The sequence below is a fragment of the Macaca fascicularis genome, chromosome 20, assembly GCF_037993035.2.
Source record: "Macaca fascicularis isolate 582-1 chromosome 20, T2T-MFA8v1.1".
In the NCBI taxonomy this organism is placed as follows: Eukaryota; Metazoa; Chordata; class Mammalia; order Primates; family Cercopithecidae; genus Macaca; species Macaca fascicularis.
The window spans coordinates 64,385,206-64,405,995 of NC_088394.1; the positions used below are offsets into that span (position 1 = coordinate 64,385,206).

The 20,790-nt window shown below is 46.9% G+C and overlaps 1 protein-coding gene and 2 non-coding genes across 19 annotated transcripts in view; 1 reads left to right on the top strand and 2 right to left on the bottom strand.

The window, feature by feature from the left end:
- Window positions 1-40: 40 nt before the first annotated feature.
- PRMT7 (protein arginine methyltransferase 7) overlaps window positions 41-20,790 on the top strand; it is a 47,965-nt gene continuing 27,215 nt past the window's right edge. For 9 of the 17 annotated variants that reach the window (XM_045382700.3, XM_045382697.1, XM_074027444.1 and 6 more), the window contains exons 1-5: window positions 41-120; window positions 5,084-5,261; window positions 10,525-10,561; window positions 14,356-14,505; window positions 18,993-19,101. In XM_045382700.3, the coding sequence (XP_045238635.1) occupies window positions 5,167-5,261; window positions 10,525-10,561; window positions 14,356-14,505; window positions 18,993-19,101 (391 nt within the window). In that variant the 5' untranslated portion in view covers window positions 41-120; window positions 5,084-5,166. Of the gene's footprint in view, window positions 121-4,436; window positions 4,490-4,751; window positions 5,262-10,524; window positions 10,562-14,355; window positions 14,506-18,024; window positions 18,155-18,992; window positions 19,102-20,790 lie in introns of those variants that run through there. The other 8 variants (XM_074027436.1, XM_065537324.1, XM_074027440.1 and 5 more) reach the window with 3 other exon arrangements.
- Window positions 2,250-2,352, bottom strand: LOC123570734 (small nucleolar RNA U13). Its single transcript, XR_006694983.1, has one exon. It is a non-coding gene; the product is annotated as a small nucleolar RNA U13 (small nucleolar RNA).
- Window positions 19,314-19,456, bottom strand: LOC123570752 (U4 spliceosomal RNA). Its single transcript, XR_006694996.1, has one exon. It is a non-coding gene; the product is annotated as a U4 spliceosomal RNA (small nuclear RNA).

Below are 20,790 nucleotides of genomic sequence, written 5' to 3' on the forward strand. Positions count from 1 at the left end.
CCCCCGCCCCCCGCCCCCCGCCCCCCGCACGCTCCTCGGCGCAGATAGATCCCGCCCCGCGTGCTGGACGCGGCAAAATGGTGGTAGCAGAGGAGGCGAGCGAAGCGTTTCCCGTGGCAGGTGAGGCGCTGGGTATGCGGGGAAGGTGGGGTCGCTTTGGGGTTCGGGGTGCAGCCAGCATCATGTCCTTAGCACCAGGGCCTCGGCAGAGGAGCCTGGCGTGGGCGTACTTGGACTCCGGGGACCTTTCTAGAGTCCGCGTGGGGCAGCTCGGAGCACCCTGGCCTGCAGGAGAGCGGGGTTCCAGGCTGGCCCCGGCTCTGCAGTCCAGCCGGGTGCCTGCTGCTCGCGGGGCTGGGTCGCAGTACTGGTGCCTGGAGCCTCCCCTTAGAGACCGCAGTAGCTCCAACCATCGCATCCCTCACTGGGCCACGAGTTCTCTGATTGACCTGCTGATGTCTTCCCCGTTCACTGTGTTCTGAGTAATTGGAGAGTCATGTATTCACTACATGCCAGCCAGAGTGGTTCTGTAAAAGCGTACGTCCAGTGTAGATATGCTTCTGCTTAAAGCTCTTGAGTGGCTCCCACTGCTTTTGGAACAAGATCCAAACGCCTTTCCAAAGTCGACAAGGCCCAGCTTGATTGAGCAGAAGATGTGATAGGAGATGAGGAATGGGGGCTTCTGCAAAAGTGCTTCGGTCGCTCAGGCTTTTGGCACATTTTGCTTGTGCACCTAGTTCTTTCTACCTTAGGGCCTTTTCTTGGGAAAGTTGGGGTAAGGATTCCTGACCTGTAAAAACTCTTCCCCAACTTTTATCCTGGTTTGTCTTGTAGATCTCAAATGCTACCTTCCTCAAAGAGTCCTTCTGTAACCTTGGTTTTCTCTTTCTACAACGCTCTGTGTATTTCTTGCATTCATGTAGTCTGTAATTTGTATTACTCTCTCATTAGTCTAAGCTCTTGGAGGGCAAGGGTTTTCTCTAGCTTATGGTGGTGGCTCCAGTCCCTAATATAGTGCCTGGCACGTAGAAGGTATTCAGTCAAGTTTGTTATTTTATTTTTTCGAGAGAGAGCCTCACTCTGCTGCCTAGGCTGAGTGCAGTGGTATGATCAAGGCGCACTGCAGCCTTGACCTCCTGGGCTCAGGCGATCCTCTCACCTCAGCCTCCAGAGTAGCTGGGACTACAGGCATGCGCCACTATACTCGGCTAATTTTTAATTTTAGTATATGTATATTTAATGTATACATATATATTTTCAAGACAGGGTCTCACTCTGTCACCCAGGCTGGAGTTCAGTGGCGCCATCTCGGCTCACTGCAACCTCCGCCTCCGGGGCTCAAGTGATTCTCCTACCTCAGCCTCCCGAGTAACTGGGACTACAGGCACAGGTCACCGCGCCCGGCTAATTTTTAAAAAAAATTTTTTGTAGAGAACGGGGTCTCACTATGTTGCGCAGGCTGGTCTGGAACTCCCAGATCCGATATCCTTGCGCCTCGGCCTCCCAAAGTGCTGGGATCACAGGTGTGAGCCACCACACCCTAGCAAATACATTTTGAATGAATGTTAAGGACCATCTGCTCTGCAGTTTGACGGGTAATACAATTAGGGCTTGGCATGGTGGTTTCTATTTCCTCCTTGTAAATGGCCATGCGAGTTTACAACTCTTGGAGAATGAGGAGGGGGTCAGAGAATATCTCCTCAATCTGTAGTGTAGACTTCTTCTGGGAGAGGACAAATAATAATGGATGAGGGCATTTAGCCAGAGAAGGTGTGTAGTGCCCACCAGAAGAGGTTCGTGCCTTCATAAAATTGTTAACACAAGACAAGGTTCCAGGTTGGTTGGTTTTTTTTTGAGATACAGTCTTGCTCTGTTGCCCAGGCTGGAGTGCAGTGGCGTGATCTTGGCTCACTGCAACCTCTGCCTCCCAGGTTTAAGCAATTCTCCTGCCTCAGCCTCCCAAGTAGCAGGGATTGCAGGCACCTGCCACCACGCCCACTAATTTTTTTTATTTTTAGTAGAGATAGGATTTCGCCATGCTGGCCAGACTGGTCTCAAACTCCTGACCTCAGGTGATCCACCTGCCTTGGTCTCCCAAAGTGCTGGGATTATAGGCGTGAGTCACCGCGCCTGGGCTCTTCCAGGTTTTGAAAACACTGTGGTCCTGGTGTTCGACTCAGCAACATCACAGACAGGAAAGGAATCCTATGGATTAAAGTTCTTTACTATACGTTTTTTTTTTTCCTCCACTTCAGATAGGTAATGTGCCAGTGTAGTAAAGGTTTGAGGGGAGGCACGTCTGACACAGGCCCATGAACATCCAGTCATCACGCTTGTGAGTTACAAAAGGATCACTCTTAACCTTTAAGTAACTTCAGAATTGATTCCACGTGGACCACAGGATTAGTATTTCAGGACTCTACCATGTGGAGCCTATTGACAATGTTTGACACCTGGTCCAGTTTTACTTCACCAAACTGATTGATTTAATGTGTGTGATTGTCCAAGCCTTTCTAATTGGATGAAATGCCTTCTCCCTCCACATACCCCACCTTCTCCTCGTGCCTCAGCTGAATCCACCTTTTAAGCCTTCCCTGAACATTCAGCTAGGTATGGCCATTTCTTTCTCTAGCATTTGTTGGACACAGTTTTCCAATGCACATTACAGATTCTGATAGTTCTAAATATTCTATCTGTAAAATAAGTATTAGTATGAGATAAAGTGGATTATAGCAATGCTGTTAAACTGCTGGTTGCAACCCATTGATGGGTCCTGACCAGCAAGTAAAAGTGCAGCTGGGTGCTGTGGTGCATGCCGGTAGACTAGCTACTTGGGAGGCTGATGTAGGAGGACCTTGAGTCCGGGAGTTCAAGGCTGTAGAGTATAATATCATGCCTGTGAATAGCCACTGCACTACAGCCTGGACAGCGGGGAGATCCCATCTCTTAAAAACAGCGGAAATGAGGCCGGGCGCGGTGGCTCAAGCCTGTAATCCCAGCACTTTGGGAGGCCGAGACGGGCGGATCATGAGGTCAGGAGATCGAGACCATCCTGGCTAACACGGTGAAACCCCGTCTCTACTAAAAATACAAGAAAATTAGCCGGGCGAGGTGGCGGGCGCCTGTAGTCCCAGCTACTCGGGAGGCTGAGGCAGGAGAATGGCGTGAACCCGGGGGAGCGGAGCTTGCACTGAGCCGCGATCGCGCCACTGCACTCCAGCCTGGGGCACAGAGCAAGACTCCGCGTCAAAAAAAAAACGGAAATGAAATAGAGCGTATCAGAGGGCCTTGTTCGTAGGAAGTCAGTATTGTTTCGTGGAACTTTTAGTTACATGCGTATATGCAGGTGTGTGTATTGAGGCTCATTGTAAAGTATATTTCTTACTGGGGTTATCAGAAAGTTTGAAGGCCATTAGACTGGAGATAGGTATGCTGGGATTTTAAAAGTAGAGTTTTACCTGGACAAATTGTCTACTTTGAACCTGACTGTCTGACTGTGTTTGTTCAGGGAAGGTTGTTTCTAATCTATTTGCTTTTTTTTTTTTTTTGAGACGGAGTCTTGCTCTGTCGCCCAGGCTGGAGTGCAGTGGCCGGATCTCAGCTCACTGCAAGCTCCGCCTCCCGGGTTTATGCCATTCTCCTGCCTCAGCCTCCCGAGTAGCTGGGACTACAGGCGCCCGCCACCTCGCCCGGCTAGTTTTTTGTATTTTTTAGTAGAGACGGGGTTTCACCGTGTTAGCCAGGATGGTCTCGATCTCCTGACCTCGTGATCCACCCGTCTCGGCCTCCCAAAGTGCTGGGATTACAGGCTTGAGCCACTGCGCCCGGCTGCTTTTTTGTTTGTTTGTTTTGGGGACGGAGTCTTACTCTCTCGCCCAGGCTGGAGTGCGGTGGCACGGTCTCGGCTCACTGCAACCTCTGCCTCCCGGGTTCAAGCGATTCTCCTGCCTCAGCCTCCCGAGTAGCTGGGATTACAGATGTGCGCCACCATACCTGGCTAATTTTTGTAGTTTTAGTAGAGACGGGGTTTTACCATGTTGGCCAGGCTGGTCTTGAACTCCTGACCTCAGGTGATCCGCCTGCTTTGGCCTCCCAAAGTGCTGGGATTATAGGTGTGAGCCACCGAGCCCAACCTGTTTCTCATCTATTTGTGTAAGAATTCCATGTTTACTTACTAGTAAACTTTTTTACTTGCTAGTATTAGCTGGAAGTAGGGCACTCACTTGTAGTTCGAGCTACTGGAGAGGCTGAGGCAGGAGGAATGCTTGAGCCCAGGAGTTTGAGTCCAGCCTGGGCAATATAACGAGACCCCGTCTTAAGAAGAATGGTAATATCATGAACATTTATGTTCCCGCCACCCAGTTTAAGAAAAAGAACAATACTTTTGAAGTGTGCTGTGTACCCCTCCTTGATCCCATCTCTCCCTTCTCTTTTAGAAGTGAACTGTCCTGATTCCCTGCTATGCTTTTTAGTGTGATTCCTGAAGAAGGTATCATTCCATTTTGCATAGTTATAAATTTTATAGCAATGGAGTCGTATTGCATGTGTTGTGTGATTTGCTGTTTTTGCTCGTCATATTCCTGGCGTTATCCATTTTTAGGTTTATGTGTTGCTGTGATTTATTGTTTAGATGAAAGTTTTCCTGGTTTGACTTGCTCTATCTTCATATTTTTCCTTAAGCTAAGGGTTCAGGATACAAAGGCGGTATTGGTGGCACTTCTTTACCAGCACCCCATCTCTTCTCCTCCTAGCCTTGAGGGCTGCACCTGGATGAACCTATGAGGCTCATTTGACCCTTTTGGAAGCACCGAAGCCTGCTGAAGTTTCCAGACATCTGTATAAATCTGTTGTAATTTTTTAAATGTTATACGCTGGATATAAAACCAAGTAACTCCTGCTGGAAACATTTACAATATTGATTAACAAATACTGTCAGTGGCTTTGACATTTTTGTCAGTTTCTTGATTTTCCCCCCACTTTTTGTCTCCCCTCCCCTCCTCCACATTTTGGGGCATTATGCTGTTAATAGGTTTTTTTCTGTTCGTTTGTTTATACACCTCCTGTTTCCTTCTGATGTTAATAGGTTTCTGACAGTCAGACTTGTCCACAAGAACTCAACTGGCAAGGCTGCTTTTCTGTGCTAAAACTGGGGAGCTGGTGGGCACCATGAAGATCTTCTGCAGTCGGGCCAATCCGACCACGGGGTCTGTGGAGTGGCTGGAGGAGGACGAACACTATGATTACCACCAGGAGATTGCAAGGTACTGGCTTGGTTTATAGCAGGCTGCAGCTGGGTGGGGCACTGATCTCAAAGCAGATGCCTTGGGATCCAGTCTGAGCGTGGGCTAGAGTGTCACCCAGTGCTTATGATGAGTGCTGGTGTTGGTGCTGAGCAGGTCTGCTCAGCCAGGTAGGTATATGTGGCAGTTAGGCAAAGTCATGCTTGTTTGGAGTGTCAGACATTATGTAGCAGCCTTAGCAGAGCCTCAGCATCTGTTTAGTGGAGCAAAGAAAACCCAAGCCTCAGTAGTGTTGATGAAGTTGAATCATTTACTTGCCTTACTGAAATGGTGACAGTGTTCATCATATGGTTAAATTCTTTTGAATGAAAAAAAATGAGATTTTTTTTTCCCTTAGAAGAAATATTTAAAAGTATGTGAGTTGTTGGCCAGGCACAGTGGCTCATGCCTGTAATTCTAGCACTTTGGAGGCTGAGGTGGGCAGATCACCTGAGATCAGGAGTTTGAGACCAGCCTGGCCAACATGGAGAAACCCAGTCTCTACTAAAAATACAAAATTAGCCGGGCATTGTGGCTCATGCCTGTGATCCCAGCTTACTTGGGAGGCTGAGACAGGAGAATTGCTTGAACCTGGGAGGCAGAGGTTGTGTTGAGCCAAGATCGCACCATTGCACTCCAGCCTGGGCAACAAGAGCAAAACTCTGTCTCAAAAAAAAAGTATGTGAGTTGTTATGTAGCAATCGTTAAGTGCATTCGGTGTGCCAGCATTGTGCTAAGGCTGTGGATACCAGATGAGGAAGATCCCGTTCTCATCTTCAAGGACTATGCAGTTTTGTGGAAGAGACGGGCACGTAAAAAATTATAGCACAAAGGCCGGCACGGTGGGTCATGCCTGTAATCCTAGCACTTTGGGATCACTTGACGGTCAGCAGTTCGAGACCAGCCTGGCCAACATGGTGAAACCCCGTCTCTACACAAAAAAAATTAGCTGGGAGTGGTGGTGGGTGCCTGTAATTTCCAGCTACTTGGGAGGCTGAGGCAGGAAAATCACTTGAACTCGAGAGGTGCAGGTTGCAGTGAGCCGAGGTTGTGCCACTGCACCCCAGCCTGGGTAACAGAGTGAGATTCTGTCTCAAAAAAAAAAAAAAAAAAAAGATTACAGCACGGTGAGATAAAGGCACAAAAGGTCATGGAAGCAACAAGAACCAGCTGGACTTGGGGTGGGAGGTAATGTTTGAATAATTTCTCAGTTCTAAAGGAAGAGAAGCTGAAGTCTGAGCTGTAGGGATTACATGTAAGCTTTCAGATGGGCCAGTTTGTGACTGGGTGCAGTGGCCCACACCTGTGGTCCCAGCTACTTGGGAGGCCAAGGCAGGAGGATTGCTTGTGCCCACGAGTTCAAGTCCAGCATGGGCAACATAGTAAAACTCTGTCTCACAAACAGGAAAAAAAAGACCAAAAACAGGCCGGACACTGTGGCTCACGCCTGTAATCCCAGCACTTTGGGAGGCCAAGGTGAGCGGGAGTTCGAGGTTGAGGTCCGTCCTGAGGTCGGGAGTTCAAGAACAGCCTGACCAACATGGAGAAACCCAGTCTCTATTAAAAATACAAAATTAGCTGGGCGTGGTGGCACACGCCTATAATCCCAGCTGCTCGGGAGGCTGAGGCAGGAGAATCACTTGAACCGGGGAGGCAGAGGTTGCCGTGAGCTGAGATCGTGCCATTGCACTCCAGCCTGGGCAACAAGAGCGAAACTGTCTCAAAAAAAAAAAAAAAAACCCACAAAAAAACAGATGGGCTAATTTGGGGAGCAGCTAGCAGTTTAGCGTGTTTGGAGTGTGGTGCAAAAGTACTATGGTAAGAGAGGCTGCTGAGAGCATAGGCGGGGTCATTCTGTAAAGGATGGTAGCAAAATGCAGGAAGAGGAACACGAGTTTAAGTCCGAGCTCTGCCACTTCTCTACTCTCTTGGCCAAGTTACTTCTCTGAGCCTTAATCTAACATAATATATACTTCAATATGATAATACATTGTCTCATAGTGTAATACAATTATCTTAGAATTGTTTGATGATTAAGTGTAATACAGTGTCTGGTGCAGAATTAGGGCTTAAAATTTTTTTTTTTTGAGACGGAATCTTGCTCTGTCGCCCAGGCTGGAGTGCAGTGGCGTGATCTCGGCTCACTGCAAGCTCCGCCTCCCAGGTTCACGCCATTCTCCTGCCTCAGCCTCCCGAGTAGCTGGGACTACAGGCGCCTGCCGCCATGCCTGGCTAATTTTTTGTATTTTTAATAGAGACGGGGTTTCACTGTGTTAGCCAGGATGGTCTCCATCTCCTGACCTCATGATCCGCCTACCTCGGCCTCCCAAAGTCCTGGGATTACAGGTGTGAGCCACTGCACCTGGCCAGAGCTTAAAATATTTCTAAACATTTTGGACATTTTCTTGTTTTGTTGTTGAGACGGAGTCTTGCTCTGTTGCCTGGGCTGGAATGCAGTGGCGCAATCTCGGCTTCTTGCAATCTCTGCCTCCCAGGTTCAAGCGATTCTCTTGCCTCAGCCTCCTAGGTAGCTGGGATTACAGGCACCTGCCACCACACTTGGCTAATTTTTCCATTTTTAGTAGAAATGGGAGTTTTACCTCTTGGCCAGCCTGGTCTTGATCTCCTGACCTCAGGTGATCCACCTGCTTCTGCCTCCCATAGTGCTGGGATTACAGGTGTGAGCCACTACAGCTGGCCTGGACATTATTTTCTAAGTGATATATTAAACAGGAGAGAAAGAGGATTGGATTGCATTTTGGAACACTCACTGAGAGCAGCATGGAGAGGAGAGCATTTGGGGATATTACAGTCCCAGAGCTGCATAGTCCCAGAGGAGACAGCTCAGGGGAGCTTGAGTTTGGTAACTCACTGCATATGATGGAGGGAGAGAGAAGATTCAAGAAGTACAACGACTTCTGGTTAGAATGACAAAGTGGATGGGACTGCAAGGGAGAACCCAGGAGGAATGGGTGGCGTGGGGGAGAGGAACACGATAGAGATCAGGTGTTTAAGTTTGGACATCCACATAGAGATGCCAGTGGCAGGTAGAATTTTGGGTCTAGAGACAGAATTTCTAGTTGTTAGAATTGAAACTGGGAGAGGTTGCTGTCTCTCAAGGGGGTGTGAAATACGAAAGGTAGAGGGTTGAAGAAGGAATCCCGGAATAGCTGAGGAGGCAAAAGGAGAAGGGCGAGGGAGATGGCCAGCGTGGAAAGGAAGAAAGAGGGAATGTCTAGCAGGGTCAGAGGCACTGGGAAGTCCCAGATCCTGATGACTGACATCAGCTGCAGGAGTGAGCTGGTGGCGGTTACCGAGAGTGATGTCAGTGGAATGATGGGCAGCAAGTGTGTGAAGAGACCAGGAAGGTGGTGAGTGAGATGCCTTTTAAATAGTGAGCAGAGGTAGAAATGACTACATTCCAGTTAAGCATCCATAGCTGACTTCAGATATAAAACCTTGACATGCCATTTAAAAAAAAATCCCCCTTCTTTCGGTGCACCGCTCCTCAAAGTGTGGAATGTGGGCCGCCTGTGACACAATTGCCTGGAGCACGTTAGCCCAGCCTTCTCAATGAGAGAGAGTGTGTGTGGGGGGGGGGGGAGGGGGGGCAGGGGGTGGGGGACTCTGCATTTCAAGTAAGCTTTCTGGTGATTCTGGTGTTGACCCAAGGCGGGAGGGCCTCTGTTTTAGTGTGAGCTCCTTAGCTGTCCCCTAGAATTCCCAGAAAGCGTGGGAGGGCCTGCCTAGTTTTGGGTGCTCATCCCGACCCCGCCTGAGTTTCAATGTGTGAATTACTGCAATAGGAAATATGGAGAAGTGACTCTCCTCCCCTTAGAACGGTATTGGTGAACTCTTAGTTTTCCCTGATGATGTTAAGTGAACATACCCAGTGGGGTACCTGTTACATATACAGTGGGTGTATGTGAGTACTTCTCTTTCCCCAGCTGCTCTCCCTAATATTACATCAATGGTTATCCCCAGGCACACATGTACGCAAGGTTAGGTCAAGTATTAGGAAGATTGAGTCTGAGTTTTTCCTGAGGAGGAAAATGTATAGCATATAACAAGATCAGGACGCTAGTGGCTGTGGAATTACTGTGACAGGGCTAACTGCTGAGACCAGCTCAGTAGTGGAGACCCTAACCCAGCGGTGCTAGAGGAATTAAAGACACACACACACATATAGGGTGTGGAGTGGGAATCGGGGCTGACAGCCTTCAGAGCGGAGAGCCACAGAGTTTTACCTACTCATTTATTGACAGCAAGCCAGTGATAAACATTGTTCCTATAGATTATAGATTAAAACAGGGGAACAAAGGGATAGGTCTGGCTAGTTATCTGCAGCAGGCACATGTCCTTGAGGCACAGACCGCTCATGCTATTGTTTGTAGTTGAGAAACACCTTAATCGAAAACCGCCCTGGGTGGGCCAGGTGTCCCTTGTCCTCATTCCGGTAAACCCACAACCTTCAGTGTGGGTATGGTAGCCATCAAGAGCATGTCACAGTGCTGCAGAGATTTTGTTAATGGCCAGTTTTGGGGCCTGTTCCCAACAGCTAACTACTGGAGCATTTTTAGGTCTGAGATCATCTTTCTCTGAGACTTTTTTCTGCAGCACTAGAGAACAACAACTTAAAACTCTATTAAAATAAAGTGGCCAGGTACAGTGATGGATGCTTGTAGTTCTGCTGAGGCAAGAGGATCTCTTGAGCTAAGGAGTTCAAGACTGCAGTGCCCAATGATTGAGACTGTTCATAGCCATTATACTCCAGTGTGGGTGACATAGCAAGACCCTGTTTTTAAAAATAAACAAAAAAATAGGCCAGGCGCGGTGGCTCACACCTGTAATCCCAGCACTTTAGGAGGCCGAGGCTGGCGGATCATTCGAGGTCAGGAGTTCAAGACCAGCCTGGCCAACATGGTGAAACCCCATCTCTAATGAAAATACAAAAATTAGCCAGGCATGGTGGTGAGTGCCTGTAATCCCAGCTCCCTGGGAGGCTGAGGCATGAGAATCGCTTGAACTTGGGAGGCAGGTTGCAGTGAGCTGAGATTGCGCCACTGCACTCCAGCCTGGGTGAGACCCTCCCCCGCCCCCCAAAAAAAAAAAGACAACAAAAAGTAGTTTAAAATAGATGACAGGTTTGTTCTATCTGTTTAGGAATGTGTTTATATATGTGAATACTCTTGTGTGTTGATGTGTATCATGCAAAGGTTGCTGACCTGTCTTTTTTGTTTTTTAGGTCCTCCTATGCAGATATGCTACATGACAAAGACAGAGTAAGTGTAAAAGGAAACTATTATCTTGATGTGGGGGTGTTTTGAAGTCTTGGATTACAAGAAGGTTAAAAATCCCTGGGGGTCATGATGTTAAATGACACTGAGAGGCAGTAAGGTGTAGTGGTCAGGAAATCTGTGGAGAGGCTGGGTCCTGCTTCTGGCTCTGTTTTTTTTGTTGTTGTTGTTTAATCTCCCAGCTTTATCAAGATGAAAATTGTCTATGTTTATGGTATACAATGTGATGAATGTATGTGTATGGTATGAAGTGATTAAATCAAGCTAATGAACATGTCTACCACCTCATACTTTTTTGTGTGTGGTGAGAACATTTAAGATCTACTCGCTTAGTAATTTTTAAGTGTACATTATTAACTATAGTTCACCATGCCGTACAGCAGATATCCAGACCTTATTCATCCTGTCTAACTGAAACATCAGATCCTTTCCCTCAGCGGGTACCATTCTCTGGGTTTCTGTGAGTTCAACTTTTTTTTTTTTTGAGTCAGATTCTTACTGTCACCCAGGCTAGAGTGCAGTGGTGAGATCTCAGCTCACTGCAACCTCAGTCTCCTGGGTTCAAACGATTCTCCTGCCTCAGCCTGCCTAGTAGCTGGGATTACAGGTGTGTGCCACGACACCTGGCCTTCACTGTAGTTTTAATTGCCATTTTTAATTTTAATTTTATTTTTTGAGACAGGGCCTCTGTTGCCCAGTGCAGTGGTGTGAGCTTGGCTTCACTGCAGCCTCGACTTCCCGGGCTTAAGCGAGCCCTCAACCTCAGCCTCCCCGGTAGCTGGGACTACAGGCACACCACCACGCCCGGCTAATTTTTATATGTTTTGTAGAGATGGAGTTTCGCCATGTTGCCCAGGCTGGTCTTGAACTCTTGAGGTCAAGTGATCCACCCGCCTCGGCCTCCCAAAGTGCTGGGATTATGGGCATGAGCCACCGTGCCCGGCCATCAAATACCTTTTCATGTGCTTATTTACCATGCGTATATCTTTGGCATAGTCTAGGGTTATGAACATAGGTGTGATTCTTGATAGACACTGCCACATTGCCTTCAAAAAGGGTTCCAGTTTCACTGTAGAATCTTCAAAACTGGGTCATTAAAAAGTGACAGCTAATTTAATGGCATCGTTAAAGTGACAGCTGTGCCATCCCTGGTTTGCAATTGAGGATACTGTTCATCAATTTTTTTTTTAACTTAAAAAATAAATAAAACAAGGCCTGGCACGGTGACTCATACTTGTAATCCCAGCACTTTGGGAGGCCGAGGTGGGCGGATCATGAGGTCAGGAGATCGAGACTATCCTGGCTAACACGGTGAAACCCCATCTCTACTAAAAATACAAAAAAAAATTAGCCAGGCGTGGTGGCGAGCAGGGCCTGTAGTCCCAGCTACTTGGGAGGCAGAGGCAGGAGAACGGTGTGAACCCGGGAGGCGGAGCTTGCAGGGAGTAGAGATGCTGCCACTGCACTCCAGCCTGGGTGACAGAGGGAGACTCCGTCTCAAAAAAAAAAAATTGTGGTAAAAACACGTAACATAAATGTACCATACTGATGGTATCCAAGACATAAATGCACATGCTTTAACAGTGAAATAGTTCTATAAGATATTTCTGTGAAAAATATTTCACCCAGACTAAACATTTTTGTGCTTTACTTCAGAGGCAACATCATTTCTTCTTCTTCTCTTTTTTTTTTTTTTAAATGAGAATGAGTCTCCCTCTGTTGCCAGGCTGGAGTGCAGTGGTGCAATCTCAGCTCACTGCAACCTCCACCTCCCGAGTTCAAGTGATTCTCCTGCCTCAGCCTCCCGAGTAGCTGGGCTTACAGGCGTGTGCCACCACACCTGGCTAATTTTTTGTATCTTTAGTAGAGACGGGGTTTCACCATGTTGGCCAGGCTGGTCTCCAACTCCTGACCTCAGGTGATCCACCTGCCTCAGCCTCCCAAAGTGCTGGGATTACAGTTGTGAGTCACCGCACCATGCCTGGTAATTCTTTTTTTTTTTTTTTTTTTTTTGAGACGGAGTCTCGCTCTGCCACCCAGGCTGAAGTGCAGTGGCCGGATCTCAGCTCACTGCAAGCTCCGCCTCCCGGGTTCACGCCATTCTCCTGCCTCAGCCTCCCGAGTAGTTGGGACTACAGGCGCCCGCCACCGCGCCCAGCTAGTTTTTTGTATTTTTTAGTAGAGACGGGGTTTCACCGTGTTAGCCAGGATGGTCTCGATCTCCTGACCTCGTGATCCGCCCGTCTCGGCCTCCCAAAGTGCTGGGATTACAGGCTTGAGCCACCGCGCCCGGCCTTGCCTGGTAATTCTAAAGAATATTCAGTTCTAGATATTTTCTAATTCCTCTCTGATTTAGTCTTTTGCCTATCTTAGAAGTGTGTTTCTTAATGTTCGAAAATTTTTTTTTCTTTAGTTGTGTTTCTGATACTAAGATTTCTAATTTGTTTTGCATTGTGGTCAGAGAATATCGCCCTTTTGATGCCAGTTCTGTATTAGCTGTCTACTGTTATTTAACAAATTACCTTAAATTTTAATAGCCTCTTAATATTTCTTACTAATTTGGCAGGTCATCAGTCTATTTAAAAGATTTGCACATATTTTTTCCATCATCTTTAGCTATTTTCAACAGAAGGGTCACTGTGCCTATTGAGTCAGACTGTTATAGATGAAAGATGTATCTGTTTACATTACTAAAGAAGAACTAAAAATCTTCAAGATGCAAAGAAGTTATTTTCTGATGGGGAAAATACTTTTTAGTCAAGCTCTCTGAGTTAAGAGTCGGTAAAGGGGCCGGGCGTGGTGGCTCACGCCTGTAATCCCAGCACTTTGGGAGGCCAAGGCAGGCGGATCATGAGGTCAGGAGATCGAGACCATCCTGGCTAACACAGTGAAACCCAGTCTCTAATAAAAAAAAATACAAAATTAGCCGGGCGTGGTGGCGGACGCCTGTAGTCCCAGCTACTCAGGAGGCTGAGGCAGGAGAATGACATGAACCTGGGAGGTGGAGGTTACAGTGAGCCGAGATCACGCCACTGCACTCCAGCCTGGGTGACAGAGCAAGACTCCGTCTCAAAAAAAAAAAAAAAAAAGAGTCGGTAAAGGAAAATAGAAGCCACATTACATATGCAACAGAGGGACTTTAATGCAAGGAGCTGGTTACCCAGCTGTCGGAGGGCTAGAAAGCAAATGGGAACGCTGAGTAACCTAGCAGTAGAGACTGTAGGGAACAGTTACCTTGCCTAGGACTGAGAAACTAAATGAGAAGATTAGGGTTTCCAGAAGCCACAAGCATTGAGGAGAGATCCTGTGGACCACTGTCCAAGTACGGCTGCAGCTCTGAGGGACCCAAGGAGCTGGTTATGGGATCACTGGGAGAAGCTGGAGTCTGCAATTAACTGCCCCTACCGAGAGGACCCTGATGAGAGCAGCAGCATGCAGAAAGGAGCAAGCCTACTCTGTCCTCCTGCCTTCCAGTCGCCCTCTTGGTCCTCCTCTTGGCTGAACCTAACAGTTGGAAAAAGGAGAACATGGTTTACAGGGCTCTGGCATCACTTAGTAGAGGATAGAAGAGTGAGTGAGGAGCAGGGACAGTCGCTTAATAAAGGGCAAAGGGCTGACTCACAAGGCCTGCCCAACTCAGCCAGTGCTGTTCTGCCAGGGGCCAGAAAGGCCACAGGGCCCTGACTTGCACGGCTGCTGCCAGCTGTGACTCTAGAACTTTGCAAAGCACCTTTCCACTTACAGTAACTGGCAGTAAGTGACGGCCATGTCTTCCTTAGAATATAAAATACTACCAAGGTATCCGGGCTGCCGTGAGCAGGGTGAAGGACAGAGGACAGAAGGCCTTGGTTCTCGACATTGGCACTGGCACGGGACTCTTGTCAATGATGGCGGTCACAGCAGGCGCCGACTTCTGCTATGCCATCGAGGTAAGTCACCCCCTTCAGATGTGTGTCCTGCATCTTGCATGGGAAATCTCCTATGCTCTTGGACTTTACCTATCTGTTCCTTCACAGACATTCGTGGAGTGCTCTCTTTGTGCCAAGCACAGAGTGTATAGAGATGAGTTAGACACAGTTCCTTCCTCCAGTGGCTAGTTTTCTCCTCTGTCAGCCTAGGCTGCACATCAGAATCACTAGGAGCCTTGGAAAATACTTACAGGCTGGGCACAGTGGCTCACATCTGTAATCCTAGCACTTTGGATGGCTGAGGCAAGAGAATTCCTTGACCCCAGGAGTTTGAGACCAGCCTGGGCAACATGTGAGATCCCATCTCCACAGAAAAACTTTTAAATATTAGCTGGGCATGGTGGCACGTGCCTGTGTTCCAGCTATTCTTGAGGCTGAGCCCAGAAAGGCAAGGCTGCAGTGAGCCACGATTTGGACTTTATGTGAGAAAGCAAAAAATTACTTCTACCGTGTTTAAGCCAGTTATTGTGGGACTTTGTTGATTCCAACGAATCAGTATATGAACTCAGTTTTGTAGGGGAAAGTATTTAAATACATGCCCCCACACCACCACACTCCAGCCTGGGTGACAGAGTGAGACTTTATCTCAAAAAAATCAAAACAAAACAAAGTCTAGGCACAGTGTCTCACCCCTGTAATCCCAGCACTTTGGGAGGCTGAGGCGAGTGGATCATGAGGTCAGGAGTTCAAGACCAGCCTGACCAACATGGTGAAACCCCATCTCTACTAAAAATATAAAAATTATCCGGGCGTGGTGGTGCACACCTGTAATCCTAGCTACTTAAGAGGCTGAGGCAGGAGAATCGCTTGAACCCAGGAGGCAGAGGTTACAATGAGCCAAGATCGTGCCACTGCACTCCAGCCTGGGTGACACAGTGAGACTCCATCTCAAAACAAAACAAAGCAATCTTATGCCTAGTCCCCACCCCTAACAGATTTTGATTTAACTTTTCTGGGGCGAGGCCTGAGCCTTGGGACTTTGGAATGTGCAGCAAGGTTGAGGACCACTACCTTCAATGTCCCTGCAGAGCCAGCTCTCTTATGTTTACCAATTTGTCATCTCTTTAATAAAACATGAAGCAGTTTGAGCCCACAGAGCGAGAAAAATTAAAAACCAAAATTAAAAATTAAACATGTTATTTTTCTCAAACAAATAATGCATATTATTGTAGGAAAGTTGGCAAATACCAAATAAAAATAGTATGTTGACTCAAAGTTAAGTACCGTTAACATTTTTATGTATATTCTTCTGAGTTTTGGGGGCAGGCAGGGAGCATGATATAAATACTTTCCCTACAAAACTGGGTTCCTGTAGTGATTGAGTTGGAAATAAAGCCTCAAAATTACAGTGACTTAAACAAGGTAGTTTTTTGCTTTTTAGTGGCGTGATCTCTACTCACTGCAACCTCCGCCTCCTGGGTTCAAGCAGTTCTTTTGTCTCAGCCTCCCAAATAGCTGGGATTACAGGTGTGTACCACTGCACCTGGCTAATTTTTGTATTTTTAGTAGAGATAGGGTTTCACCGTGTTGGCCAGGCTGATCTTGAACCCCTGACCTCAGGTGATCCTCCCACCTTGGCCTCCCAAAGTGCTGGGATTACAGGTGTGAACTACTGCGCCCTGCCTTGTTTCTTTTTTAAAAGGAAGACTAACTTTCCCAGGAATTTCTATTATAGCAAACCTCTGCTGGGGTACCATCGGCTAGAATGAGGTTAAATCTTATTCAGGGATTCAGTTACTCTTAGCTCAGACAAGTGCACCACTGCAAAGGTCAGTTCCCCACACTGTAGCCTCACCTGTTTTCAGGGGAGAGGGAGGACAGAGTGGATGTCGGGAAGTCATCTTCAGTGTCCACTCCTGGTAGTGTTTTGGGTGAGATCCTGAGCGGCTGAGGAGGAGGTGTGAAGGTACCAGCCTGCAGGTTCAGGGAGAGGTGACTGATGAGTCAGAAGGCAGCAGGGATGAGGGATGACACTGGCTTTGGATATTGTCAGGGTGGAGGCAAAGTGATTGGTGGGAATCAGGGTTTAAGGCCCTCAAACCACATCTAAAAACATCAAGGCAAATCCTAGAAATGATTTGAACTAGATAATGATGATTTTTCTAGCAGAACGTATGTGTGTATTCCATGTAAGTACTGCACGCTAATCAGTTGTGAAACTGGAGCTGCTCATGTATGTACTTGTACTCTTTACGAAAGGATACAGCATCTGTCCCTCGATTGTAGTCAAAAACATAGGTATTCATGGTAGAAAATGGGAAATACAGAAAAGGATTTTGAAAACATGAAAATCTTATCAGGATCAGTCTCGTTATCATTTTGTTGTTTCCACTCCGTGTGAGGGGCCACATGTGAGTCTGTGTGTTTTACGTGCTAGAGCTCTTGGGGCTGTGGAATCTAAACTGGATAAATTGAAAACAAAGAGTTGGAGGTGCTTATTTATGTTCAGGGAGACGAAGAGTTCAGGAAGGATTTCTGTACTGGGGATTCATGCTGCCCTGGGAAGTGGGGTTTGATTTGGCAGGTGGGGCTGGGACAGGGAAGGCTCAGGCTTGCCTAGTGATCATGAGATCAGTGTGGCTGGAGCGTTGGTTGTTGGGGGAAAGGGGAAGGAAGGCTGGGAAGGTAAGGGAGGGCCTCCAAAGCAGTAGTTCCTTCTTATCTATGGTTTCACTTTTCGTGATTTCAGTTATCTGTGGTCAACTGAGGTCCAAAAATATTAAATGGAGCCAGATGCGGTGGCTCAGCCTGCAATCCCAGTACTTTGGGTGGCTGAAACAGGTGGAACCCTTGAGTCCCAGAGTTGGAGACCAGCCTGGGCAACATGGTGAAACCCCGCCTCTACAAAAAGTTGCTGGGCATGGTGGTCTATGCCTGTAATCCCAGCTACTCGGGACGTTGAGGCGGGAAATTGCCTGAGCCTGGGAGGTGGAAGCTGCGGTGAACTGTGATCATGCCACTGCACTCCAGCCTGGACAACAGAGCGAGACCCTTCTCAAAAAAAGAAAATTAAATGGAAAATTCCAGAAATTATTTGTGGGTTTTTTTTTTTTTTTTTTTTTTTTTTTTTTTTTTTTTTGAGACGGAGTCTCGCTCTGTCACCCAGGCTGGAGTGCAGTGGCCGGATCTCAGCTCACTGCAAGCTCCGCCTCCCGGGTTCACGCCATTCTCCTGCCTCAGCCTCCCCAGTAGCTGGGACTACAGGCGCCTGCCACCTCGCCCGGCTAAGTTTTTGTATTTTTAGTAGAGATGGGGTTTCACTGTGTTACCCAGGATGGTCTCGATCTCCTGACCTCGTGATCCGCCCGTCTCGGCCTCCCAAAGTGCTGGGATTACAGGCTTGAGCCACCGCGCCCGGCCTTCCAGAAATTATTTGTAAGTTGTAAATTGTGTGCCATTCTGAGTATTATTACGTAATTGTTCTATTTTTAGTTATTAATCTCTTATTGTGCCTAATTTTTAAATTAAACCTGGTCATAGGTAAGCTTGGAGGCTGGAGCAGTTCCACCATGAATGCTAATCCTCCACGCTGACTTCTGACCAACCCCGGCTTCAGGAATGCCTCTAAAATTTCCACTCTCATGCACTTTGATGTAAATCCTGCCCTCAGGTCAGAACAACTTTGATGTTATCATAAATACATACTTGCCATAAATCCTGCCCTTAGTCAAATTTGCTGTGGTATGTAAGTCCTGCATCTGAGCCATAACAGTGTGGGGGCCCAGTGTCTCACTGCCCGAGACAAGGCTTATGTTTGTACATTCCTATAAAATGTGTCTTTCTGAGAAGCTGGATTTGCCAGTCTCTTTCCTCAACCTCTCGGCTCCCATGACCTCTTGGGGTAGGTTTACATAGAGCTGCCCACCACGGAACAGTATGTGTGTATGCATAGCAAAAAAAAAAAAAAAAAATTAAGGTATATATAGGGGTCAGTACTATCTGAGGTTTCAAGCATCCACCAAGGGTCTTAAAATATATCCCCCATGGACAAGAGGCACTGCTGCATTGTAAGAAAATGTAGGCTGTGTTCTGCCAACATTGGGGATTTGGGACAATTTTGAGCCTAGAGGATGACCTGCTTACTCACACCTGCAGTCTTGCTCTCCTCTGGAGGGCACAGCACGTCTCCCAGGTTTACAAGGCAAGTCCCTTTCCTGACTTTTTGGCGTCCCCTTGGTGTGGCACTGACACCTACTGCTCTTGCTAAGTAGTGCAGCCTCCTCGGGATCCCCGGCAACCCCGCTGTGCCTGGCGCAGAATGGGAGGCCCTAACCACAAGTTAAAGCCAGCTGACTCTCAGCCCTTTTTCATGATGCATATTTGGAGAGTAAAGTATTTGAGTTACGTATCTTAGGACCAGAATCAAGCAATAGCTTGCTCACCTTAAAGGTCAGACTACTGTTTAATTTATTGCTCACTTTTCCTTGGGTTTTGGCTCTGTTTTCTAGGTTTTCAAGCCTATGGCTGATGCTGCTGTGAAGATTGTGGAGAAAAATGGCTTTAGTGATAAGATTTTGGTTATCAACAAGCATTCCACCGAGGTGACTGTAGGTCCAGGTGAGATCTACACATCCTGTGTTGAAAGCTTTGCTTGCCCTTGTGTGAGAGAGGAAAAGGTTATTCCAGTTACCTGGAACAAATCCAGGTCAGAGCATAGAAATGGGGCCTCTCTGTGTGGAGCTCCCTTCAATAAGGACTTGGTTTCTCTTGATGTTTATTTTCCTGCTAGTTAAAACTAGCCAGCAAGGAGTAGACTAGAGCTAGTCAGGTCCAGCAGTGGAGACGCAAACAAAGCCTGCATTTGCTTTAAGCAAGTTGGAATTCTTATGGGGCTCAACTCTAGAGTTTCAACTACCAATAATCATGCCTTCGATAAACCTCATTGGCTGTGATACTGCCACTGTGCAAAGCTCAACTCTGAGTTTCATCAGGTAGAGAGTACTTAGTTCTGACGTCCTGCCTCTGCATACAACATGAACGATTTTCCTGTATTACATTGTCTCTTAAGGTTTCCAGAATGTGTGTATGTACACATACACACACACATATATATATATATTTTATATATATATATTTTATATCTATATATATTTTATATCTATATATTTTATATCTATATATATTTTATATCTATATATATTTTATATCTATATATATTTTATATATATATATATTTTTTTTTTGAGACGGAATCTCACTGTGTCACCCAGGCTGCGTTGCAATGGTGCAGTCTTGGCTTACTGCATCCTCCACCTCCCAGGTTCAAGTGATTCTCCTGCCTCAGCCTCCCAGGTAGCTGGGATTACAGGTGCCTGCCACCATGCCTGGCTAATTTTTGTATTTTTAGTAGAGACAGGGTTTCACCATGTTGGCCAGGCTGGTCTTTAACTACTGACCTTAAGTTATCCATCTGCCTCGGCCTCCCAAAGTGCTGGGATTACAGGCTTGAGCCACCGCACCCAGCCCAGAATATTTTTTATAGTCTAGAACTTTGTTTCAGTCATTGAAAATTTCACATGCCACTGACACTTAGAAAACATAGTTGAAAGATTTGCAAAGGAAAAACTTCCGTGGTGAAGTTATAGATAACACCATGGGTTTTTTCTAATTTTTTGTGGCGATAGGGTCTTACTATGTTGCTCAGGCTGAACTCTAACTCTTATGCTAAAGTGATCCTCCCATCTCAGCCACGCAAGTACCTGGGACTACGGGTGTGCACCACTGCGCCTGACTTTTTCACCACGGTTTTGAAGAATGCAGTATCATTCTGAATTAAAGCTTCTACCTAAGGTCAACATTATTCTCCCATTTAACAATTTTTTTTTTTAAATGGAGAATCTGAAACGTACAAAAGAAGTAGATACTATCTTATGTATTTATTTGAGACAGAGTCTCACTCTTGTTGTCCAGGCTGGAGTACAATGGCAGGATCTCAGCTCACTGCAACCTCTGTCTCCCATGTTCAGGCGATTCTCCTGCCTCAGCCTCCCGAGTAGCTGGGATATACCACCATGCCCAGCTAATTTTTGTATTTTTAGTGGAGACGAGGTTTCACCATGTTGGCCAGGCTAGTCTCAAACTCCCGACCTCAGGTGACCCGCCTGCCTTGGCCTCTGAAAGTGCTGGGATTACAGATGTGAACCACCGCGCCCGGCCTTTTTTATCTTTAAAACATACAAACAAGTTTACAAGTCATTCCATTTACAATCAACATTATTGAAGTATGATTTACATTAAATGAATATC